Source organism: Arctopsyche grandis, chromosome 3 (assembly GCF_051622035.1).
Source record: "Arctopsyche grandis isolate Sample6627 chromosome 3, ASM5162203v2, whole genome shotgun sequence".
In the NCBI taxonomy this organism is placed as follows: Eukaryota; Metazoa; Arthropoda; class Insecta; order Trichoptera; family Hydropsychidae; genus Arctopsyche; species Arctopsyche grandis.
Window position 1 is genome coordinate 35,025,984 of NC_135357.1, and position 15,535 is coordinate 35,041,518.

General features: G+C 34.4%; 3 protein-coding genes across 8 annotated transcripts in view; 2 read left to right on the forward strand and 1 right to left on the reverse strand.

The window, feature by feature from the left end:
• Nucleotides 1-4,507: 4,507 nt before the first annotated feature.
• Nucleotides 4,508-5,756, forward strand: LOC143909294 (uncharacterized). 6 transcript variants are annotated; one of them, XR_013260328.1, is made up of 3 exons: nt 4,508-4,660; nt 5,019-5,341; nt 5,424-5,755. XR_013260328.1 is itself a non-coding variant. In XM_077427213.1 (2 exons), exons 1-2 carry the CDS (start codon nt 4,693-4,695, stop codon nt 5,259-5,261), a joined length of 342 nt encoding a protein of 113 aa, XP_077283339.1. In that variant the 5' UTR covers nt 4,518-4,692; the 3' UTR covers nt 5,262-5,755. The 6 variants fall into 6 exon arrangements, 2 of the variants coding, with proteins under 2 accessions (XP_077283339.1, XP_077283338.1); XR_013260331.1 differs by having other exon boundaries at nt 4,518-4,791; nt 5,424-5,754; XR_013260330.1 differs by having other exon boundaries at nt 4,528-4,660; nt 5,019-5,346.
• Nucleotides 5,757-6,999: 1,243 nt separating this feature from the next.
• Nucleotides 7,000-11,993, forward strand: LOC143909226 (uncharacterized). Its single transcript, XM_077427130.1, has 8 exons — nt 7,000-7,112; nt 7,261-7,500; nt 9,010-9,879; nt 11,179-11,274; nt 11,346-11,385; nt 11,427-11,458; nt 11,506-11,697; nt 11,742-11,993. The coding sequence occupies exons 1-8, from the start codon at nt 7,008-7,010 to the stop codon at nt 11,991-11,993; spliced, it is 1,827 nt and encodes a 608-aa protein (XP_077283256.1). The 5' UTR covers nt 7,000-7,007.
• Nucleotides 11,994-12,075: 82 nt separating this feature from the next.
• Nucleotides 12,076-15,535, reverse strand: part of LOC143909227 (uncharacterized) — a 29,566-nt gene continuing 26,106 nt past the window's right edge. Inside the window, exons 12-14 of the mRNA XM_077427131.1 lie at nt 15,385-15,497; nt 14,984-15,308; nt 12,076-13,735 (exon numbers count right to left, since the gene is read on the reverse strand). Coding sequence (XP_077283257.1) covers nt 12,348-13,735; nt 14,984-15,308; nt 15,385-15,497 — 1,826 coding nt within the window. The 3' untranslated portion in view covers nt 12,076-12,347. The remainder of the gene's footprint in view (nt 13,736-14,983; nt 15,309-15,384; nt 15,498-15,535) is intronic.

Consider the following 15,535-nt stretch of genomic DNA (forward strand, 5'->3'; position numbering starts at 1 on the left):
ACGTTCAATGTCCAAGTTTTGCATCCATTCGACATCACTGGCAAAACGCATTGATCGAAAATCTTTTTCTTCAGGCAGAGTGGCATTTTTGATTTAAAAGCAACATTCATTCGTCCAAATGCACTCCATCCTAGTTTCATGCGTCTCTTTATCTTCAATTATGCGTTATCGAATGATGTATATAAAACCGAGAATAACTTAAAAGCAGACCATTATATATAAATAAAGGAATAGAGAAGAAATCATAGACAGAGTTTACACGTTCTATGCAAAACTATACGAGAACGACAACGGTCAATTCCCCACTCTGGAATCGACACACGGCCAAAGGGTTCCTGCAGTATTGCCTAGCGAAGTAGAGGCCGCGCTAAAAACTGCAAAGAATGGTAAAACCCCAGGGGAAGATAATATTCCCATCGACTTACTAAAATGTGGCGGCCCCCCCCTAATTAATATCTTAGCTAGGCTTTTCAGCAAATGCATCCAGAACCAAGCTATACCAGAAGGATGGAATAACGCAACTATCATTTTAATACACAAAAAAGGCGACAAAAGCGATATCAAGAACTACCGACCCATTAGTCTACTTTCAGCGGTCTACAAGCTCTTCACGAAGGTTATTACAGAAAGGCTGAAGAATATCCTCGACGAGAACCAACCTATAGAGCAGGCAGGGTTTAGGGCAAATTTCAGCACAATGGACCACCTCCAAGTAGTTGGCGAACTAATCGAGCGCGCCAACGAATATCAACGGCCACTGTGCCTAGGTTTCGTCGATTATGAGAAAGCCTTCGATACAGTTAGTCATAATGCAGTACTTAACGCTCTAAAAACACAGGGAGTGCCGGAACCCTATGTGGGACTGTTAGCTACAATATATAAGAATGCCACAGCTTCAGTTAAAATTTTTTCAGGTACAGATAGATTTAGCATAGGAAAAGGAGTAAGACAAGGAGATACAATCTCGCCCAAGTTATTCAATGCGGTGCTTGAGGGAGTTTTCAGGAAATTGGATTGGGATACAGCCGGAGTAAGCATCAATGGTCGCTTTTTGAGTCACCTTCGGTTCGCAGACGATATAGTTTTAGTAGCTCGTGATTCAGCTGACCTACTTATCAGACTAACACAGCTGGACAGGGAAAGTAGAAAAGTAGGATTAAAAATTAACGTAGATAAGACTAAACTAATGTTCAATAGTTATTGCATGCCTGATAGCATCCCCTTAGATGATAAACCAGTAGAAGTAGTAAATAATTATTTATATTTAGGTCAAATAATTGACATGTCTGGTAGTAAAAATGAAGAGATAAAGAGACGTATGAAATTGGGGTGGAGTGCATTTGGACGGATGAATGCTGTTTTTAAATCAAAAATGCCACTCTGCCTGAAGAAAAGGATCTTTGATCAATGCGTTTTGCCAGTGATGACGTATGGATGTGAAACTTGGACACTGAACGCCAAGATGCAAAATAAAATCCAATGCACTCAAAGAAGTATGGAACGCTGTATGCTTGGCATAACGAGGAAAGACAGGAAGCGGAACACGTGGGTGAGAAATATGACAAGGGTAGTGGACATAGTGGATAGAGTGAAGAGATTGAAATGGCAATGGGCGGGTCACGTAGCTAGGAGGATGGACGAAAGGTGGACAAAAGAAGTGCTTGAATGGTACCCGAGAGAAGGCAAAAGAGTAAAAGGAAGACCGCAAGGAAGATGGGTGAACGAAATTAGGAAAATGTGCGGAATGAGATGGATGAGTGTTGCGCAAAACAGAGACGAGTGGAAGCGTGTTGGAGAGGCCTTCATCCAGCAGTGGATGGCGAATGGCTGTAAATGATGATGATGATATATAAATAAAAGGGAAACTTTCATATAGTTCCATATATGTATTTTTTAACAGAAATGTACATAACGTAGCATTTAGACTTTGGCTGGGAGGTGTGTTGACCAGTGACCGGCCTATAGAAACACGTCTGTTTGGACGAAGATCTTTATTGTTCAGTATACAGGTATTATTGTATGTATGGCGAAGAAGATAGTTGCTAGACTTTTGAGGAGTAGGCAGCCTGAATTTCAAAAGCTCACTGGCGTCTAGGACTAGTGCTCTGGTTTATATCCTGGTTGTTGTACAATGTGTAGTTTCTTGGTGAGATCATATTTTCGAAGATTCTCACAGGCTCGAGGTGATGTGGTGCTTAGCTGTATGATTAGATCATGCTATTGGGGGTTTTTTTTAGGCTCGTGGTTGTTTTATGTACAACAAGTCGAATTGTGTCTTTGCCCTTGTGTTATTTATTTATTTATATATATTTTATCTATCAAGCTAATTTAAAAATACATCTTAACTATTATACTTAACTCTAAAATTTATAATTAACTTATATGTACTGTGTGGGCGAAAATATTTCGAGCAAGGTCAGCTTGCTTGCTCGTACAGAAAGGCAATGATGCAATCATGTGACTTGGGTTTTGGAGAAAAATATGAGATCATCATCCTCGATTCGGAATAGTACAAATTATGCTATACTCCTACGACAACAAAGTTTGCCTAAAAATAAATAGGCCTTTTCATTTCATCAAAGACGATTTCAGGCACTAGGCTTAAGGACTGGGTTATGTTCTTAGAATGTGTGGCAAAAGTTTATCGACAGCAATTCTCTATGCGATATCAGCCAGTAAAAAATTGATAAGATTACAAGTAAGAATCTGGAATTCATAAATAAGCTCAATCTAAAAAGTTCCTAGGTGGAAGCACGTTCAGAAGATGAGATATAAATTCAAAGAGAGGGTCGTTCATGAAAGATTATGATGTGGTAGAAGCAGAGAAATGTTATAATAATAGAAAGGCCCTAACGAATAAATAATTGTTGTCAATATTACGCGGTACGTCTCTATAAATACGCTACAACGCACGAAATACAATCGGATCAATTTACTTATAAAAATGTATCCCATGTTGTTTATTGTGTGTGTTTTTGAATGCATTGTACAATTTTTAACGATGTTTGCCCATCTTGCGAGTAATATAAACAAATAGAGAAGTTTTTATCGGACATACGTGGAGCACCAAGCATCAAATACGACTGATGCTAAAATTATTTAGGATATAGGTCTGTTCATACTTAACAGCACTGCACGGCTTCAGCACTGCATGACTCCGTTTCAAATATGTCATTTTATTACATTTCTATTCATATCTACCTACACGTCGCGGTCACGTTACGTTCACAGCACCTTGGCCGAGTGCAAGGCAAAATCGGCTTACTTATACATTACAGGCCATGACGATACGGCGCAATATTGCTTACGTCGTATTGTCGAGTACTTGCAATATGAATGTATACACGTGCATTCGTAGCTACGCGTCAGAATACAAGTCAGCAAAAATGTTTCGACGTTTATCGAACGAAAAATTATGTATAATCGCGCTGTTGTTGGAAGAAGACGCTCAAGAAGGCAATAAAAAAGCACAGAGGCGTTTTGATGTGCATCCCATGTTAAAAAATAGAAAAACCGAAGGAGAGTTTTGGACACTGTATAAGGAGCTCGTGGATGATGGACAAAATTTTTTTAAATATTTCCGTAAAAAATTTAAAATATTTTTTAAATATTTGCGCCAAAACCATGTCGAAAGATTGAACAGCTGTCAACTGTCACTATCTGATAATTGATCCAAAACAGCAAAGCGGCAGACTCGTGGCACGTAATTCGCGTGTATATTTCCACGATGGCCAAAAAAACGGATACGATATGTTGACGGATGTTGCTGTAAGGTATGAACAGGATATGTCGGGTACTGCTGTAAGCCTGCCGAGGCGTAAACGTGACGGTTGGTATGAATATACCCATACAAAATGTACCAAAGAATACTTTTCGTACGGCTGGATACCTGCTGAAGTCGGTACGTGCTGACTAGGTATGAACAGACCTTTATGTGAACAATCGTCACTTGACAACAATATGACGCCTAAACCCACTTCTATTATTATAACCTTTCTCTGGGTAGATTTGTCAAATTTTCCAAAACCATGTGATGTTACATATGAACAACGGTTCAGTGATTATTCCGCACAAAGCGGCTAGGAAACGTCACTAAAATCAATCAAAGAACATCTGGCATCTGAAAATTCCATCCATCGAGAATTACCCACGCGAACTATCATACAAATGAGATATTCCGTCTACCATGGATGAAATTTGCGTATGTTACTTATGGTTCGGTGATTACTGGTCACAAATTACTCGTCACAAAGTCACTAAGATCTCTATAACGGAACATCTGGCAGCCGAAAAGTCCATCATACTAACGATAACTATCACAGTAACGAGAACTTGAGTGCCAAATATTGTGTATTCGCGATTTTCATGGAAAAAATTGTCTTTGTGACCACCCCAATGTGACGAATAGTCCATTTACCGTTACTTATGATTGAATTATTATTTCAAAAATATGTTGAGATTTAAATATTAGACTATGGCCATAATGTTTTCTACTTAAGGTCAAATTGACGTTTGACAATTATTGAGAGTTGATTGTTTATATTCATTCGGTGTGAGCTGTCAGTTCCAGCTGTTTTGTATGGGGGCGGAGGCGCCGGTGGCCATCTTTGGCCCCCAGAAACTGCTCGTCGATCTCATTTGGACCTGTTGCAACATACAGGCACATTCACCATTACAATCAATGCTTATTTTATGTTATTGATAATCGCAAATGACAGTTGTGTCAGCCTTAACACAGCGCTTAGCGGCCATATGCGCGCGTTTAAATTTACACAACTAAATAACGGTTCGGTGATTACTGGTCACAAATTACTCGTCACAAATTCACTAAAATCTCTATAACGGAATATCTGGCAGCCGAAAAGTCCATCATACTAACGATAACTATCATAGTAACGAGAACTTGAGTGCCAAATATTGTGTATTCGCGATTTTCATGGCAAAAATTGTCTTTGTGACCACCCCAATGTGACGAATAGTCCAATTACCCTAAATAACATTTCCTATTATTTTTTTAGATAGAAAAAGAGGATGGACTGCCTAATCAAATATGCTTTCCATGCGAAATTAAATTAGAATCTTTCGCACACTTCAGATTTGCTTGCGCTCAAACTGATATGGCCTTGAAACGAAAAATCGACAAAAATTTTAAATTTAAAAAAGAGTTACCTGATATCGACGAGAACTCAAATTTCAGTCTACATAATTTATTTGAAACTAAGTCAGACGAAAGCCACGATAAAAGCAAACAAAACCGTTAAATTGAACCGGTGAAAGATTGCGCAATAAACATCAAAAAGGAGGATTTAACACCAGAAAAACAATATTCCAATACAGATAAGTATGGTATATGGGTAAGGGTTATATAATTCGTTTATCTTTTATTCAAATTGATACAGTTTCGAAATGTGAATGGTTTTCAGAGTCCTCAGAAAGTGCATCAGGACTATTATGGATTCGAGTGCGACCTTTGTGGCAAAACATTCAAATACAAAACGACGATCATCTCCCATCTGAAATCGCACGCAGACATTCGTCCTTATAAATGTGAAATGTGCTCGAATAGGTTCAGAACACTCGGCGTATTGAAATCTCATCGGCTACAACACACTGGAGAAAATCCATTCAATTGTGACCTCTGTTTCAAACGCTTCAAACAGATTTCAAGTTTTCACAAAAGAAGATAGGGTGATGAATTATTCGTGTAATTTACGATATGCTATTTATTTTTGAAAATATAAAACACGAATCGTTTACTTTTTGTTTGATTATAATAAAAAACAAATTTTCACATTTTTTTATACGCTTCCAATAAATAATAATAATTACAATTTTTATTCCAGATGATAAGAAGAATAGTGCAATCCCTATTTTCCATATAAATAAATACACATATACATATATAATATGTAGATAATATAAATAATAATAATAAATTGAATAATAATGACAAATTGAAATTATAAAAAAAATGCACGGGAGAATATTAGTGTAAAAATTGATAGAAATAACATTACATGCGAATTTTGAAATTCCTTATACAGACTCCAAATGTTTACTTTAACAAATTAAGTCATATTCACGTAAGTATTTAACATGGAGGTCAATAACTGTATATTTTCAATATTTTAGACCAGTTGCTAGCCACGCCAAAAACGGGTCTACCTCGTTCCACCAACTTGCAATATCTCAAGACTCATTTTCCCAACTTTTTCGGTGTATTTCGTCCTCGAGTTTGTATATACATATATAAATATACGAAGATGGTTTACATATTGAAATTCGTAAATTAAATTAAAATAAATATTAAGGTAAATACTTATTTTACGAGATAAAAATATTGTAGGAATTGATTTTTAAATTTTTTTTAATATCCAAAGGCTAATAAAAGTCTGAATAATCTCAATCTGTCTCGTATATTAAATATATCACATACATTTTTTTTATACAATATACAAACTTCTGTTTAAGCAGCCGAAAAGTTGAGCAAACGAGTCTCGAAATATTGAAAGTTGGTAGAACGTAGCGCACCGGCCAAAAACCTGATATTATATTTAGAACAAGTACAATTTACAACAAGAAACATAAAATAATAATCTTTTTATTGATTTGTCCTGCAAACTACATATTTCTTATTTAGTAAAAATTCGAAAATAAACCAACTTACCAAAAATATTGTATAAAGTTTGTTGAAAATGCACATATTTTTCGTCAAATTGCTATTGCTAACCTAAAGCAATATTCTACCGTCAATTTTGCTACTGCTAGCAATTAGTTTTGAACTAGAGCACCATCAAGGACACAAAATATTGTTTACTTTTTAGAAGCTTTTTATTAGCTTCACTCTATTATTATATTTAGAATCCGAATAACCTATAGCCAATACTTCTACATCATTAAAATTTTTACACAATCGTATATGTAGCTGTTATGAGCTGTTAGGTATGTATTGCAGTCAAGTACTCCCCATTTAAAAACTTTTTTACTGGACGTCATCGTCTAACCAAATGGAGTGTCGCTTATGTCTTCGAGAGCTCACCGACGAGCTGATCAACATTTTTGGCAGGCCAGACTCTCTAGTGTTGAAGGTTTGGAAATGCTGTCAGCTACAGGTGAGATAACAACACGGTTTCCTCGCCGAATATTGTCACCATTTGCACATTGTTGACAAACATGGCAACGCGTGTACCACACACGTTTGTATATATTCATATGAAATCAATTTGATATATCTTATTCAGTATGTCGTACTTGCCTTAGGTGGAAGCCAACGATGGACTACCGGACAGAATATGCACTCTGTGCATCTCCAAGTTGGATTCATTTTCAGAATTCAAAGATACTTGCGAAAGGAATGATGAAATTTTAAGGCAAAGAATAAATAATGATTTTGATATTAAAGTTGAGGAAGTAATGCTTGACGATGAAGACTTTACCTGTGAAAACTTTTCTGATAATGACTCCACTGGGACTATATGTGAAGGTGTAAAAGAAGAGATGGTTAATGTAACTGATGATTCAACGGTATTTACTTTGAATTTGATTTTTGATTTTTAAATCCTTTTTATTATCACAAAATTATGTTCACAATACATCTTATATCTAATTTAATAGCTACTGATCTACTGATCATTTTCTATTTTACAATTTAATTTAATTTGGTTAGTGATCATAGTATATTATTCTAATATTAATCTACAGCATAATAGGAAAAAGAGCTCAAAAACCTATTTACAATCCTTATAAATGCTCATTATACATAATATTAATTAAAAACTTTCTAAAGTCGATGACCTAAAACTTTGAATTTAAGATACATATATACATACATATAGCATTGACAGGATATTTAATGGTATAAAATGAATCATACGTATATACATACCTTACATTATATAATAAATGGATTAACATATTCAATTCAATACATATTATTGTTTACTAATTTGATAATGGACCATGCACATTTATTTATTATTTTGGCTTAACAACTATCAGACGTGACTGTTGTTACTTAAATCCAAAATTAATTATTCCTATCCCTTTGCCCATTTATTATGTGAAGAAATTGAGGGGATAAAACAGAGCTTGCAGTTTACCATAGACGGTGTTTTTCCTGTCGAAACCAAGCAACTGCTTTTGTCTACTACTGTAAACAAAAGAAGAAAGTTGGAGCTGTGTATCCTGCTGTGTTGGCTGCTCAAAAAAGCGTCTTAAAACTAGACTCACACTCAAGACTAAATGAGACAAATCTATTCCTCCGAACATTGAGTAAACTATTCAATCCATCTGTGGCAGGTTCAAAATATAATATTAATGTTCAAGAAACAGTTTTGTATTTTAGAAACCTGCCATTGTTTAATGTATTAACAGAGGCTCAATGTTTGGAAGGATATCAGCACTTTTTAGACAATTAATAGAGAATATAAAAAGTGAATCCACGCCGGATATATTGCTATTATTGATGGCAACAAAAATTAAATATGAAGAGTTTGGTTGTGCAGCTCTAAAATCTATTTGGTGTCCCGTCAATAGTGTGGATGCTGAAAGGTATTTTAGTAAATACAAACTAATTCTTACCGATCGTCGCACGAATCTCAAAAAATAATCTGTAGAAATATGCTCCATGTTAAATTTTAATTGGTATTATATTTTTATATTCATATTTTTGGTCTTTGTATTTTTATATTCATGTTTTTTTCATTGTAATTTTAATTTCAAAACATTTTTGAATTTTTCTATTATTTTTTAATGGTTGTGTTGTATTTAAATTGTATATATGTATATAAATTTTATTAAAATTCATCGAAATTTTTTATTATTTAAAATTAAACTTCATAAAAATCGATGCTAAATTGAACATTTTTAATGCCCCAAAACGCTAAAATGCAAAATGAAAATGCTAAAATTGACAAAAATAGATGCCCAAAATACGGGTCTCTAGTTATTATTAAAAAGGAATATAAAAAAAATATGTATACTGACATATGTTTTTTTATTTATTTTCAGAACCTACCACAAACAGATTCAATGAGCTTAAAAAATTGCAATGAAGAAAATTCAAATGAAAGTGATTCAGATATAAACGACGATGACAAAGTTCAGTTGAACCCAAAGCCTCAACAAAAAGAAAAATATTGTACAGAAACCTTCAATCAACTTAAAAATTTAAAGACACTCGTGATTCTTCCCCCTAAAACCAATCTAAACCCTCGTATATACACGTGCAATTACTGCATGAAAGATTTCCAGTACAGAGGAAATTTAATTCGCCACATAAAACTGCACGCCGGAAACAAACCGTACTCGTGCCGCATTTGTTCCAAACGATTCACATACAGCCACTATTTAAAATCCCACGTAAAGCACATTCACGATTCACCTTCACACCCTAAACTAAATACTAACATATGCAACTATTGCAACAAAGAATTCTTCAAAAAGAGCAACTTATCCCGTCACATAATGACGGTACATCCCAACAAAGTATCAGAGTGTAACAGTGCGATCAATTTCACATGCTCGATCTGTTCCCAAACCTTGAAATCCCAATACTATCTGAAGAAGCACATGGCTTCAGCCCATCACTGCAGTTATGGCAACATATGCGAATATTGTGGAAAAGGATTTCACTCGAATACAGATCTGATGCGTCACGTGACGACACACACGGGCAAGCGGTTATACAAATGCAAGACATGTCCCAAAACTTACAATAAGAAGCACGCTTTCTTCAAGCACACTAAAGTCCACTCCAAAAAACTCCACTTCATATGTAACTGTTGTGGAAAAGGATACCAACTTATGAAAGATCTGAGAGATCATGTTAAAGCATCGCATTTATTTCCATTTAAGTTTCAATGTGATTATTGTGAGAAAGTATATTATGTTCGCAAATCTTTAGTGTCCCATATGAAGTTGCATTCCTCTTGCTATTGACTTACAGTGAGAATACATTAAGTAATATATTTTGTAAAATGTAAAACTGTTTGTATCGCATGAAGACGTATTTTATATAAGGATTTGCATTAGTAACAGGACTTATTCAAAAAAAGTCACAATTGCTCTCAATATTTAAAATTATTCAATTTAAGATACTTACAATTATTAGTCACTAATACAGTACCACAATTTGATACTGATTTCCTATACATTTAAAATTCACTCAATATAATTTTTAAAATACGCTTCAGCCAGATGAAAAGACTAGAAATATGTACGTATGTATAATATATACATATTTTCTTCTAATGCAGTTTTTAATTGAGAATCACCAAATTTTGTTCACGATGGTAATTTTACCATAGAAAAATTTTCAGGTTGTTTTTTGTTGAAATTTTTAAATATAATATATTTTACTCTAGAAATTAAATAAATTTTGTTAAACGCTTATAATATTAAATTAAATATTATACTCAAAGTTGTTGACTAAAGAAATGTATTAAAATTAATGCGTCAGAGATGATGTTAAAGTGTGCTCAGTGAATAGTTATCAGGGCTGTAAATTTGGAGTCAGAGTCGTATTTATCGTTGGACAAAGTGAAATAAGTAAAACCTTGTAAAAAATCAACCGACTCTGACTCCTTTTTATTATTTTTTTTAGTTAATAGTATTATGGTAGGTGTCAACAATTCTATTGAAGTTAATCTCCAATGTTGAAGTAGAGTCTCCAGTTTTATTGAAGTAAATTCACTAATAAATTTAAATTTTATAATTCTTTATTAAAATATGATAATATAATTATAAATAAAATCCTTGAGTAGCACATATTTTGATGGGTTTAATAGCACATATTTTGATGGGCCAAAACCGATTGTTTCCTCCGTCTCTCATTTTTCTCATTGATTTATTTGTGTTTGAAATTCATACACAAATACTTACTTTTTATTTATACCTATTTAATTACTTACTAATAATTCAATAAATTGGGTTTCATGTCAATTTTTAGTGATTTTTTTAATTACTTTTTATATTTTGAAAATCGCTATTATTTTTATTACTAACAATTTTATACATTGGCAAGAAAAGTTGATCTTACTAAAATCGTTCAAGTTTTCAAATCACACAGCCCTGGTAGTTATGTAAATTAGACTAAATAAATAAATATGTGGGATATTTGTGCATATAATATATATATTTTTTAGTTTACTCCTTATTATGTTTTTTATTTTTTTTTAGTCTAACGCAGCGTTTTTCAACCTGGGTCCACACGGCCCCCTTGGGAGGCCCAGACCCTCAAGGAAGGCACAAACCAAAATTCTACTTTTGTTGGAGGCATAACAAACTCTAGGGAGAGGCACAGTCAATAAAATTATAACATTTTTATATTTAAATAATATCGAAAGAAGAGTTTAGATGTTTTATTTGTCATCAAACTGAATATAAGTTTGCATTTCGGAAAATATACTAACTTATGCAACCGATAGAGGTGCTTCAATGGTTGGCAAATATCGAGGACGTGAGCTAACAAAATATCATTGGCTACTATTTCTAATGAAATACAAGATGATGGTCTTTACATATGTATATATTGAACATTTGAAGAAGCTTCATGACGATATGCAAGTTAGATGTAATGATATTATAAATCTAAATATTCCAGTTTGGGTGATTGATCCATTTAGTGGGACTGCAATTTATATTGATATTGAATTTCAAGAAAGTCTGATACATCTGCAAAGTAATATGAATGCACAGGTAAGATTAGACTAAATAAAGATAATTTTTGTATATTTATATAGTATATTTCCACAGCTTTGGGAAAAGGCAAGTTTATATTTCACTGCATTTCCTACATCTATCTCGTAGAGTCTGTATTTAGTCGTGTTGTGCATCTCCTCTCAAAAGCTCACAACCGTCTTGATGTAAAAAGAGGCGATCTCCGTATGTCACTAATAACATTTTTAAAGAATAAGAACAGAAAAATAGTAAACGCAAAAGGGGGTGGCCCAAAAAAGGTTAAGAAACGCTATTCTAACGTAAAGTATAAATAAAGTATTTTATTTACATACATACATATATCATCACCTATGTACTTCTAAATTGATATGGATTGAAATCACTATCTGTTGTTTTAAAAATTGTATTTTATTAAATATAAAATTGAAAAATTTAGCAGACATAAAATATTTACATTATTCATACATTAAGTTATTATACATACATTATTGATAACAAATTATCCGTTTATACATGTTCTATTTATGAATAAGGTCGTTTAGTATTTTTGCAAAAATTTTCCTTTTCTTGTCGTAAAATTATAGATATGTATTTCATATGTTCTGAGTAATACATTTGCAGTACATAACAGTTCAATATATAGTAATGAAATGAAAATTATAATAAAATCATAACCTCGAATTTCCACTTCGACGAATCACACTTAAAAGCTTCACATTCGGCGATTGATCTGCGAAGATATCGCTTTGCGGGTCATTTGATACTTTGCTACTAAAATTAACTGAGCTATCGGCTAACTCGGTGAATTCTGTGATACTATTTGAGTTATTTTCATTTTTGAAATTACATTTAATCTTTCTCGTCCACATTCCTCTCGTTTTGTCATTGGCGAAGACGAAAAATACGCACAGGACAATACCTTGCGTCGTCGACGTAATGCAAAACAGGTAATTAAAAATCAAGTATTTGGAGAGTAGTCCAAAAATCCACGTCAATCCGAACAAAAAGAACAGCAGCAAGCTTATAGAAATGGTCCTGTGCACTTCCCGGGAGTCATTTCGTCGTGTCATGGCAGATTTTCCGAAAACTTTGTAAAATATGAAACAAAATAGCACGAAATTGACACCAACGATCAACACAACTGGCAAGAACACCGCAAACCAAAATCCCTGACCGCTTGGGTAACAGAACAAAATGCCTTGCTCCACAGAATCAAGTCGACTGTAATTTGTATGATCGACGCACAAAAGGATCACCACTGGCATCAGTGGAATAATCCAACCGCAGATGCATGCCTTGAGCAATCTGTGAGAGGACCCATCGTTGAAAACCTTCACCAACTTCTTGTAAGCGAACACTGCCACGATGAGCATCCAGCAGAAGTTGGCCAGCAAGCTGTAGTGGAGCAGAGCGCCTAAAATGGTGCAGTTTAATTTGTCGAGACGACTCTCCAGAATATCGCTGGTCATGAATGTGATCATGAGGAATGCTATGGTTATAGAGAGGTTCAAGTACACCTTGTTAGAGAACTCTGCCCTCCACTGCTTGAACAATATTGCAGTCAGTACTATTAAAAATAAGCCGATCAGCGATGCTGTGCACCCACAATAAGAGATGATCTTCAGTGGCAATCTGTGATTATAAATCTCTTCTGCCGATACAGTTGGATTGATCAAGGCGAAATATGTCAAATGGTTACACCGACACGAACGGAAATCATCCGATTTACTTTTTATCATCTCACACCCTTCCGTCGACCAGTTTTCCAGTTTCGTATCCCAAAAGACACACGTTGCAGGCGATAAGCTATCGTCGAAAGATCTAAAGTGAATGATCACAAATTCACCTTCTACGAATGGGTTTGTAAGGTTTGTTGAAATTCCTATAATTTTACTTTTCATCTCATTGGCCATTTTACCATTTTTTGTTTGGAATAGTATCTCATTATGCCACACCACTATCGCCAAATTGCTAGTAAGATTTTCTTTATTGAATTCGTGTAATTCGACGATGATTTCAGCAACTTCCGGATTTTCTAATGTTTCATTTAATTTCTCTAAAATTAAAAAAAACGGTTATTATTATTTTTTTAATTTCAACTATGTTACTTTTAAGTCCATTCGAGACTATTGCGAATATTCAATACCATATCTGATTGTATTTATATGAAAAATAACAAATAAACGTTGCAGCTTTTATAGAGGTCCATTTATAAAGGCCCACCCCCTCTCCATGAAAAAATCCGCACGCTAGGATAATGTTCTGGTCTTTGCATTGATGTATAATACACTAGATGGGCCCTGACGTGTGATTTTGGTCGGAGATCTTGTCTTCACTAACTGATGGGTGCGGGGGGTTTAACTAGCGGGGAAGTTGAGAAAAAAAAAGGTTTTTTTCCCTACGACGCAGCGGTACCTACCTACCTACTGAGAGAAACTATGCATGCGCCATTTATTTTGCATGCGCCAAAAGGGAGACCAGTATAAAACGTGAGGGCGGATCTATGTGTATTATATATCTATGGGTCTTTGCCTTTGCGCACACTTTAAATTAAGTGGGATGGGGTCTTTATTAAATAGAAATACATCTACATCCCTAATGACTAGACTTATTGGGAATTTCCCCGATTATTAGGATAGTCGTCGGGGAAATTCCCTATAACGTTCCATCAGTGTTCAAAGCAAGAGAACAAATAAGCTTGTAAAAAATGTTTTTTCTAAACAATTAAAAATAGTTCCCCGGATCCTTAGCCCAACTCTAGTCATAAGTCTCAATGTATGTACATATAATATGCATAATTTCGCCGGACATATCTAGTAATGAGGCTTGTTTTCTGCTAATACTCAATCGCAACGGTCTCAATGTACTGCAAAACTATTCAGAACGAAAACACACTGAGTGGTATGGGACGTCATGTGTCCTTTGCTTTCCGCTGTGACCGTAGACCGTAGATGTTCCCCAAACCGAATTCGGGTGTACTTGCACGTGCAGAATGCATATGTTTGGGAAGTCGGACGTGTATGCATATCCATATGTAAGCGACAAGTTTCTCCTACATTTCATCAAATGTGGGATTCACCGTTATCGATCACTGTCAAGCTAGGATAAAATATCACCAAAAACACTCCAGGGGGTAATTTTTGGGACTGTGTACCATGTACAGGGGTGCTGCGTTTTTTTTCGCATTTTTAAAAGTATCTAATAAAAAAAGCACGTGCCACGTCCCACTCAGTGTGTTTTCGCCTGTTTCGTTGTTTTATGTAACTTTTCATGTACTCCTGTGTCGTTATTTATTTTTACTTACCTTCATTCAAAAATGAGATTCCGCTACTAGTCATATCGATAGCTCGATTTTTACTTAACATAGCACCAACAACAGAATCCAATCCATCAGATCCAATTGAAATTATTCCCACTACTAAATTATGCGCGCTAATGTGTATTTCTTCATCAAGAACATTCACGCTATTTAAAATGATGTCGACGTCTTCTAAAACTTTCACTTTTTCTGGCTTCTTTTGGACACTGTTTAATTTATCGACCAAAAGTTGAATGTCATCTTTGATAATATCGTCCTTACTCATAATATATTCAAGTGTTTCATTCAAAGTTTCATAAATTTTAACGAACTAAAACGTCAATACATAAGTTGAGGAGAAATTTAAAAATTTTCAATGAAATTTGAATAAAAAAAATATACATTACTTCATAAAATAAAAAGTTTGACTTATTGTGACACTCAAAATGTCTGCAAATCGATTCACCAAAAGTTGTACAAAACAGAGTACGGTTACCTTCTCGACTGACGCTGCTATTATCTGAAATAAAAATTATTTTTAATTATATTTTTTTTTGC

Bases quoted from the DNA above. Each gene is read 5' to 3' on its own strand.
- LOC143909294 (XM_077427213.1), top strand. From the start codon at position 4,693: ATGTTATTGATAATCGCAAATGACAGTTGTGTCAGCCTTAACACAGCG. The intron at 4,792-5,018 runs GTGATTACTGGT...TTATTTTTTTAG, and splicing joins CACAACTAAATAACGGTTCG to ATAGAAAAAGAGGATGGACT.
- LOC143909226 (XM_077427130.1), top strand. From the start codon at position 7,008: ATGGAGTGTCGCTTATGTCTTCGAGAGCTCACCGACGAGCTGATCAAC. The intron at 7,501-9,009 runs GTTAATGTAACT...ATTTATTTTCAG, and splicing joins AAGGTGTAAAAGAAGAGATG to AACCTACCACAAACAGATTC. The intron at 9,880-11,178 runs GTATATTATGTT...ATTTTTTTTTAG, and splicing joins AATGTGATTATTGTGAGAAA to TCTAACGCAGCGTTTTTCAA.